The sequence below is a fragment of the Takifugu flavidus genome, chromosome 13, assembly GCF_003711565.1.
Source record: "Takifugu flavidus isolate HTHZ2018 chromosome 13, ASM371156v2, whole genome shotgun sequence".
Classification (NCBI taxonomy): domain Eukaryota; kingdom Metazoa; phylum Chordata; class Actinopteri; order Tetraodontiformes; family Tetraodontidae; genus Takifugu; species Takifugu flavidus.
The window spans coordinates 14,205,680-14,215,567 of NC_079532.1; the positions used below are offsets into that span (position 1 = coordinate 14,205,680).

The following is a 9,888-nucleotide window of genomic DNA, read 5'->3' on the forward strand; positions in this document are numbered from 1 at the left end:
GTAAAAGTTAGAATATCGGGACAAATATGGACCGAAAAAATGTCGAATCTTATTCCCACCACTGCAGACTTTGAGTATTTATTTTCCTTAGACTTAGAACATATTTTGCGGACAACAAAGTTCAATGCATTCAATGCTGATTTTCTAAATTATCTTTTATCAATAGCGGTTTAGTTTCCTACTGCTTCACATGAGCTGCAATGTTGCAGTTTAGGATGCAAATAGGCTGTTTAGTTTTTGAATCTGTTTCAAACGGTTTTCCACAGCTTCTGATTTGAAGGTTGAGACAGGAACCGAACCAAGACGTTAAACTTTGGTCGTGATGTTCTCTCCAGCAGCAGGTGGATTACGCAACAGCCAGGGGACGCTTCTTCCTCACTGACGGACGATGTGTGACTGCTCAAACAGGAAATTACTACAAGAATGTTTGATGTTATTTTCAAAATAAACCTACTGGATGAGTAGGTTGGTTTATCTGCTGAAGGAAACCAACTGACTCAAGTAATGAGATGAAGCCATTTCTAAAGCGGTCATTATAATATCTATATGGATGTTAAAGTCTCCAAAAATAATGACTTTATCTGTTCTGAGGACCAAGTCAGATAAGCGGTCAGAGAACTCAGACAGAAACTCTGAATGTGGCCCAGCAGGGGGCTGATATACAACTACAAAAAAGTGGCTTTTCTGTCCTCCAGTTCCTGCGGTCATTATTGATGTTGCTGTTAATGCATCACTTATGTTAGCAATGACAGTGACGTAGCACCTGCTACGTGCTACTGTTCTATGAAGGAAGAGGCTTTTGAGATATGAGAAGCTCCTGCTGGACTTCTGTTGTCAGTGATACACGCATTTAGAAAAAATTTGCTTTCTTCATGTGTGTTAACACATCAGGGCTCTTTTATGACCTGTAGTAGACAGCATTTTTTCTGCAGGATTTTTTTTTTTTATTTCTGTCTAAAAATGGTTGAAAGGGAGTCCTGTTTTTTAGCTTACTGTAGGGAACAATTATGCTTTAATGCCATAATTCTGCTATACTACACCAATCTGTGCATTATCAGCATGTAAACTGTCCACTCAATAAATCCACACCATAATATTCTACGCTATTCCAGTGTAATCAAACAAGGTTCAATGTTCACTTAGACAGGAGGAAGTTTCACATGTCAGGACTAAATCAATGCTTTAAATGCCATTTAAATTATACACTTGGCACAAAGGACCTTTTCAAAGGACCTTTTATGTCCACACATCAAAGACTAATAATCCATGTTATCAGGGGGCCAATAAAGGCAAATAAACACATTGGTGGCATTAGTTGTGTTAGACCATTATACAATTTGGAAACATTATATTATTACAGCAGTTGGAAACCTTATAATCCACCAGAATGGCAACAGGACATCGAGGAGTCAGCAAGGTAACACGCTTCACTCAGGATTCACTCAAACACCACCCTGGCTTGTTGCCATTTATTTAATTATGTCACTGACTGTTGATTATTACAGTCATTGTTGTATTGTATTAATTTAAACTGACACTCGGTGACATTTTGAAAGCAATAGCGTACGTTTCCATCGCTATAATATATTTGATTTACTTAATACTTAGTGATCTCCATAAGAATCATAATAAAATCCAAACATGCATTGGAGCATCTCCTTTTATATCCCATTGAAGTACAGACGACATTGAATTCAGGGGATTTTAACAAAGAGTGCATTGTTGTTGTCATTGTCATTGTGCTTCTTCACTCAGTTGTTTTCCAGAGCTCTGGATGATGTGAGAAAATCGAGACGACTGAGCTGCAAGAATGAAGACAGGCTGAGCCCCGTGTCCAAGAAGGAACCGGAACATTGGAAGCCGCAGCAGCTACGGGAGGAGAACCGAGGAGAATCTCTGCAGGAGTGCAGGAGCTCCCAAAGAATGCAGCGATCAGAAGAGAGCTGGCAGCAAGAGATCAGGCACCTGAAAGAACTTCTGGTCGGAAAAGATCAGCAGATCTGCCAGGTCGAGCACGAAAAGAGAACGCTTACTGAGGATCACGCGGACACCCTGGCCCTGCTGAGCAGCACGCAGGCTGCGCTCAAGCAGGAAAAACAAAGATTTGCCCTTCTTGAAGAACAATGCTTCAAGAAGCTGGCTGATCAGAAGCTGAGACACCAAATAGAGCTCAGGAATCAAGAGGAGGGATTCCGGAGTGAGGTCTGTGAAAACATCACCAAACAGATGGTGTCAGACCTCCCACAGTGTGATGTGATCGGGACTGAGACCAGGAGGAAGCCGGAAAAGATCTCGGAGGAAAAGGAGACCTCCAACAGGAAGGAGATCCAACTCCTGGCCGAGAGAATCGTCCAGCTGCAGGTGAGCTGCCTCCACCTCCTTCTGTGTTTCTGACTTCTGACTGATGTCACATTCTTTAATCTAATAAATGATCTTTGTCTTTGCAGCAAGTCCTCCGTGAAAAGGGAAAAAAGAAGAAACAAAAGACGAAGTTCAGTCTAATGAAGTTCTTCTTTGGACGAAAAGAGACGAAATAATTCTTATCCTGAGCTCCGACCTGGACATTCTATTATTTCTACTCTATTGTCCTGAAAAACACTTGTTTGCTTTAAAAATGGTATAAGTATGATTGTATTCATTCTTTCTGTTTTAATCAATAAAAATGCAAAATAAAGGTTGTTATTTGTCACATCACAAAACCTCCTAAATGAATATCTGACAGATTAAACCAGAACTCTGCTCCACCTGCATGCAGTTCCTCAAGCACCCATTTGAGGTCGCAGTCGTAATACACCGATTACTGACCGATCTTCGTCCCTGTGATCGATTTAGGGGCAATTCTGTCGAAAGTAATTTGAAATAAATTAAGTTCAAGAAATGACAGTAAAAGTTAGAATATCGAGACAAATATGGACCGAAAAAATGTCAAATCTTATTACCACCACTGCAGACTTTGAGTACTCATTTTCCTTCAACTTAGAACATATTTTGCTGACAACAAAATTCAGTGCATTCAATGTTGATTTTCTAAATGATTTTATCAATAGCGGTTTAGTTTCCTGCTGCTTCACATGAGTTGCAAAGTCTGTAATGTTGCAGTTTAGGATGCAAATAGGCTGTTTAGTTTTTGAATCTGTTTCAAACGGTTTTCCACAGCTTCTGATTTGAAGGTTGAGACAGGAACCGAACCGAGATGTTAAACTTTGGTCGTGATGTTCTCTCCAGCAGCAGGTGGATTACGCGACAGCCAGAGGACGCTTCTTCCTCACTGACGGACGATGTGTGACTGCTCAAACAGGAAATTACTACAAGAATGGTTGCTGTTCTTTTCGAAATAAAAGTACTAGTCATTATAAAGAATTGATCTCGAATCGAAATTCAGGAAAATAAACATCACCTGGGCGTTAATATTTTTTTATTTAAACACCCTGGGTTGTCAAACTAAACAGTGAGTGTGCTGTTGTTTTGTCGCCATAGTTGTTTTTAAAAAAAATTTTTTAACCATAAGCATATTTTTAAACACGCCGGGCTTAATGGCCGCGTTAATTACGCGCAGCTGAACTGGTGGGGAGCGGAGAGGTGGACAGGAGTGCGCGAAAGGCTTCAATGGCCTCGGTGTTTCACAAGTGAAGGATGGGCTTCACGGTACCGCCGCCATGGCAAGATCCACCAAGCGAACCGCCGAGGATGGAGACCCACGGATAATCGTTCCCACGGACCGCGTCGCGTCGCGGGACCTGTCCGAGCCCCGGGAACTGTCTGTAGAGGAGGTGCTGAAGTCCTATGAGCAGCGCATCAACGAGGAGCAGGCATGGGCGGTGTGCTACCAGTGCTGCAGAGGGCTCCGGGTGCCCCGCCCGCCAACGGCAGGAGTCAGCCCGGTAAAGGGTCCATCTTCCATCCTCCTGCACCGGAACGGAACAGTGGCCCTGCGGACGCGCAACAGCGGTAGGGCTAACCGTCTCCTGGAGAACCAGCCTCATTTTGGAGCAGCTCTCACACAAACATTACGCATGAAAAGTACTTTCAAACAATGTTATGAAAAGTAAGGTTGTGTTTACAGTTTGGGGTATTTGGGTGTCCGTCAAAGCCCAAATCACCGAGCAACAATTTCCTTCCATGCGCGTCTTCTCCGGGTCATGTGCGTTAAAAATAGAGCGAAGAATAAAATAACAAATCAACCCCTCAGAAAAGGCAGAAATCTAATAGCAGGCACCAGCATATTGCGCTGGTTATTTGTAATATCCTTCATTTCCCCCCATAAATAAGGTCGTTTCAATAAAGTAACTGGAATTTATCAGGATTTAACGAAGACGGCGACAATATAGCGGGGTTTTTGTCGCATTCCTGATGTCAGGAGCAATGCTCCTATGCCGGTAAATGACTAATTGTTCATAGTTCACAGATCCAGCCCGGCTTTTCCCTCTTGCGAACTGTTTTGCAGACTTCAAAGAGTCAAACCTCTGAAGAGTCTCCTGCATTCTTCTGGTTGCTTCCCATCAGTAATTTAGCCCGCACCAGATAATATTCATGAGTTGTGCAGATGAGTATTGACAACTTCTAGACTAAAGGTGTCATTTGCTCTGCACATTTTCCCATCTCAATCTGTTAATAAGTTTCAGTTCCCCTGAAAATATGAAAACTGGACGTTTGGAACAAAATCTTTGCTAAGTAGAGGTAGAATGAAAGTTTCATTCAAGTTGCTCATAGTGGCCACAACCAGCGATAAACCAAATGTCTGATTTTTTCCTTTCTCAATATTTATGGTCATTATTGACGTTGCTGTTAATGCATCACTTATGTAAGCAATGACGGTGACGTAGCACCTGCTACATGCTAGTGTTCTATGAAGGAACAGGCTTTTGAGATATGAGAAGCTCCTGCTGTACTTCTGTTGTCAGTGATACACGTATTTAGAAAAAATGTGCTTTCTTCATGTGTGTTAACACATCAGGGCTCTTTTATGACCTGCTTTTTTAAGTCTCTTAATAGCTTTTCCCAATAATGACAAGTCCATGAGGGGAGCACTCAGAAGTGAAGTAGGCCGCCCTCTTCATTTCATGCACGTTTGAATGGATATCTGATGGTGTCGCTGGATCATTCATATCAAACCACAATTTGAATTCTAGATTTCATATTTAAGTGATAGTAGACAGCATTTTTTCTGCAGGATTTTTTTTTATTTCTGTCTAAAAATGGTTGAAAAGGAGTGGTGTTTTTTAGCTTACTGTAGGGAACAATTATGCTTTAATGCCATAATTCTGCTATACTACACCAATCTGTGCATTATCAGCATGTAAACTGTCCACTCAATAAATCCACACCATAATATTCTACGCTATTCCAGTGTAATCAAACGAGGTTCAATGTTCACTTAGACAGGAGGAAGTTTCACATGTCAGGACTAAATCAATGCTTTAAATGCCATTTAAATTATACGCTTGGCACAAAGGACCTTTTCAAAGGACCTTTTATGTCCACACATCAAAGACTAATAATCCATGTTATCAGGGGGCCAATAAAGGCAATAAACACATTGGTGGCATTAGTTGTGTTAGACCATTATACAATTTGGAAACATTATATTATTACAGCAGTTGGAAACCTTATAATCTACCAGAATGGCAACAGGACATCGAGGAGTCAGCAAGGTAACACGCTTCACTCAGGATTCACTCAAACACCACCCTGGCTTGTTGCCATTTATTTAATTATGTCACTGACTGTTGATTATTACAGTCATTGTATTTGTATTTTAATTTAAACTGACACTCGGTGACATTTTGAAAGCAATAGCGTACGTTTCCATCGCTATAATATATTTGATTTACTTAATACTTAGTGATCTCCATAAGAATCATAATAAAATCCAAACATGCATTGGAGCATCTCCTTTTATATCCCATTGAAGTACAGACGACATTGAATTCAGGGGATTTTAAACAAGAGTGCATTTGTTGTAAATTGTCATTGTGCTTCTTCACTCAGTTGTTTTCCAGAGCTCTGGATGATGTGAGAAAATCGAGACGATTGAGCTGCAAGAATGAAGACAGGCTGAGCCCCGTGTCCAAGAAGGAACCGGAACATTGGAAGCCGCAGCAGCTACGGGAGGAGAACCGAGGAGAATCTCTGCAGGAGTGCAGGAGCTCCCAAAGAATGCAGCGATCAGAAGAGAGCTGGCAGCAAGAGATCAGGCACCTGAAAGAACTTCTGGTCGGAAAAGATCAGCAGATCTGCCGGGTCGAGCACGAAAAGAGAACGCTTACTGAGGATCACGCGGACACCTTGGCCCTGCTGAGCAGCACGCAGGCTGCGCTCAAGCAGGAAAAACAAAGATTTGCCCTTCTCGAAGAACAATGGTTCAACAAGCTGGCTGATCAGAAGCTGAGACACCAAATAGAGCTCAGGAATCAAGAGGAGGGATTCCGGAGGGAGGTCTGTGAAAACATCACCAAACAGATGGTGTCAGACCTCCCACAGTGTGATGTGATCGGGACTGAGACCAGGAGGAAGCCGGAAAAGATCTTGGAGGAAAAGGAGACCTCCAACAGGAAGGAGATCCAACTCCTGACCGAGAGAATCGTCCAGCTGCAGGTGAGCTGCCTCCACCTCCTTCTGTGTTTCTGACTTCTGACTGATGTCACATTCTTTAATCTAATAAATGATCTTTGTCTTTGCAGCAAGTCCTCCGTGAAAAGGGAAAAGAAGAAACAAAAGACGAAGTTCAGTCTAATGAAGTTCTTCTTTGGACGAAAAGAGACGAAATAATTCTTATCCTGAGCTCCGACCTGGACATTCTATTATTTCTACTCTATTGTCCTGAAAAACACTTGTTTGCTTTAAAAATGGTATAAGTATGATTGTATTCATTCTTTCTGTTTTAATCATAAAAATGCAAAATAAAGGTTGTTATTTGTCACATCACAAAACCTCCTAAATGAATATCTGACAGATTAAACCAGAACTCTGCTCCACCTGCATGCAGTTCCTCAAGCACCCATTTGAGGTCGCAGTCGTAATACACCGATTACTGACCGATCTTCGTCCCTGTGATCGATTTAGGAGCAATTCTGTCGAAAGTAATTTGAAATAAATTAAGTTCAAGAAATGACAGTAAAAGTTAGAATATCGGGACAAATATGGACCGAAAAAATGTCGAATCTTATTACCACCACTGCAGACTTTGAGTACTCATTTTCCTTCAACGTAGAACATATTTTGCTGACAACAAAATTCAGTTCATTCAATGTTGATTTTCTAAATGATTTTATCAATAGCGGTTTAGTTTCCTGCTGCTTCACATGAGTTGCAAAGTCTGTAATGTTGCAGTTTAGGATGCAAATAGGCTGTTTAGTTTTTGAATCTGTTTCAAACGGTTTTCCACAGCTACTGATTTGAAGGTTGAGACAGGAACCGAACCGAGAGGTTAAACTTTGGTCGTGATGTTCTCTCCAGCAGCAGGTGGATTACGCGACAGCCAGAGGACGCTTCTTCCTCACTGACGGACGATGTGTGACTGCTCAAACAGGAAATTACTACAAGAATGGTTGCTGTTATTTTCAAAATAAACCTTCTAGTCATTATAAAGAATTGATCTCGAATCGAAATTCAGGAAAATAATCATCACCTGGGCGTTAATATTTTTTATTTAAACACCCTGGGTTGTCAAGCTAAACAGTGAGTGTGCTGTTTTGTCGCCATAGTTGGTTTTTCAAAAAAATATTTTACCATAAGCACATTTTTAAACACGCCGGGCTTAACGGCCGCGTTAATTACGCGCAGCTGAGCTGGTGGAGCGGAGAGGTGGACAGGAGTGCGCGAAAGGCTTCAATGGCCTCGGTGTTTTACAAGTGAAGGATTGGCTTCACGGTACCGCCGCCATGGCAAGATCCACCAAGTGAACCGCCGAGGATGGAGACCCACGCATAACCGTTCCCACGGACCGCGTCGCGTCGCGGGACCTGTCCGAGCCCCGGGAACTGTCTGTAGAGGAGGTGCTGAAGTCCTATGAGCAGCGCATCAACGAGGAGCAGGCATGGGCGGTGTGCTACCAGTGCTGCAGCGGGCTCCGGGTGCCCCGCCCGCCAACGGCAGGAGTCAGCCCGGTAAAGGGTCCATCTTCCATCCTCCTGCACCGGAACGGAACAGTGGCCCTGCGGACGCGCAACAACGGTAGGGCTAACCGTCTCCTGGAGAACCAGCCTCATTTTGGAGCAGCTCTCACACAAACATTACGCATGAAAAGTACTTTCAAACAATGTTATGAAAAGTAAGGTTGTGTTTACAGTTTGGGGTATTTGGGTGTCCGTCAAAGCCCAAATCACCGAGCAACAATTTCCTTCCATGCGTGTCTTCTCCGGGTCATGTGCGTTAAAAATAGAGAGAAGAATAAAATAACAAATCAACCCCTCAGAAAAGGCAGAAATCTAATAGGAGGCACCAGCATATTGCGCTGGTTATTTGTAATATCCTTCATTTCCCCCCATAAATAAGGTCGTTTCAATAAAGTAACTGGAATTTATCAGGATTTAACGAAGACGGCGACAATATAGCGGGGTTTTTGTCGCATTCCTGATGTCAGGAGCAATGCTCCTATGCCGGTAAATGACTAATTGTTCATAGTTCACAGATCCAGCCCGGCTTTTCCCTCTTGCGAACTGTTTTGCAGACTTCAAAGAGTCAAACCTCTGAAGAGTCTCCTGCATTCTTCTGGTTGCTTCCCATCAGTAATTTAGCCCGCACCAGATAATATTCATGAGTTGTGCAGATGAGTATTGACAACTTCTAGACTAAAGGTGTCATTTGCTCTGCACATTTTCCCATCTCAATCTGTTAATAAGTTTCAGTTCCCCTGAAAATATGAAAACTGGACGTTTGGAACAAAATCTTTGCTAAGTAGAGGTAGAATGAAAGTTTCATTCAAGTTGCTCATCGTGGCCACAACCAGCGATAAACCAAATGTCTGATTTTTTCCTTTCTCAATATTTATGGTCATTATTGATGTTGCTGTTAATGCATCACTTATGTTAGCAATGACGGTGATGTAGCACCTGCTACATGCTAGTGTTCTATGAAGGAACAGGCTTTTGAGATATGAGAAGCTCCTGCTGTACTTCTGTTGTCAGTGATACACATATTTAGAAAGAATGTGCTTTCTTCATGTGTGTTAACACATCAGGGCTCTTTTATGACCTGCTTTTTTAAGTCTCTTAATAGCTTTTCCCAATAATGACAAGTCCATGAGGGGAGCACTCAGAAGTGAAGTAGGCCGCCCTCTTCATTTCATGCACGTTTGAATGGATATCTGATGGTGTCGCTGGATCATTCATATCAAACCACAATTTGAATTCTAGATTTCATATTTAAGTGATAGTAGACAGCATTTTTTCTGCAGGATTTTTTTTTATTTCTGTCTAAAAATGGTTGAAAGAGAGTGCTGTTTTTTAGCTTACTGTAGGGAACAATTATGCTTTAATGGCATAATTCTGCTATACTACACCAATCTGTGCATTATCAGCATGTAAACTGTCCACTCAATAAATCCACACCATAATATTCTACGCTATTCCAGTGTAATCAAACGAGGTTCAAGGTTGACTTAGACAGGAGGAAGTTTCACATGTCAGGACTAAATCAATGCTTTAAATGCCATTTAAATTATACACTTGGCACAAAGGACCTTTTCAAAGGACCTTTTATGTCCACACATCAAAGACTAATAATCCATGTTATCAGGGGGCCAATAAAGGCAAATAAACACATTGGTGGGATTAGTTGTGTTAGACCATTATACAATTGGAAACATTATTATTACAGCAGTTGGAAACCTTATAATCTACCAGAATGGCAACAGGACATCGAGGAGTCAGCAAGGTAACACGCTTCACT

General features: G+C 41.9%; 2 protein-coding genes across 3 annotated transcripts; both read left to right on the plus strand.

Annotated features, from left to right (window-relative positions):
* Positions 1 to 956: 956 nt before the first annotated feature.
* On the plus strand, positions 957 to 2,674 carry LOC130536117 (golgin subfamily A member 6-like protein 10). Its single transcript, XM_057051781.1, has 3 exons — positions 957 to 1,417; positions 1,756 to 2,361; positions 2,448 to 2,674. The coding sequence occupies exons 1-3, from the start codon at positions 1,388 to 1,390 to the stop codon at positions 2,535 to 2,537; spliced, it is 726 nt and encodes a 241-aa protein (XP_056907761.1). The 5' UTR covers positions 957 to 1,387; the 3' UTR covers positions 2,538 to 2,674.
* A 1,134-nt stretch (positions 2,675 to 3,808) lies between these two features.
* LOC130536118 (uncharacterized) lies at positions 3,809 to 6,880 on the plus strand. 2 transcript variants are annotated; one of them, XM_057051783.1, is made up of 3 exons: positions 3,809 to 3,948; positions 5,989 to 6,594; positions 6,681 to 6,880. In XM_057051783.1, the coding sequence occupies exons 2-3, from the start codon at positions 6,157 to 6,159 to the stop codon at positions 6,852 to 6,854; spliced, it is 612 nt and encodes a 203-aa protein (XP_056907763.1). In that variant the 5' UTR covers positions 3,809 to 3,948; positions 5,989 to 6,156; the 3' UTR covers positions 6,855 to 6,880. The 2 variants fall into 2 exon arrangements, with proteins under 2 accessions (XP_056907763.1, XP_056907762.1); XM_057051782.1 differs by lacking the exon at positions 3,809 to 3,948 and having other exon boundaries at positions 5,489 to 6,594.
* Positions 6,881 to 9,888: the final 3,008 nt, after the last annotated feature.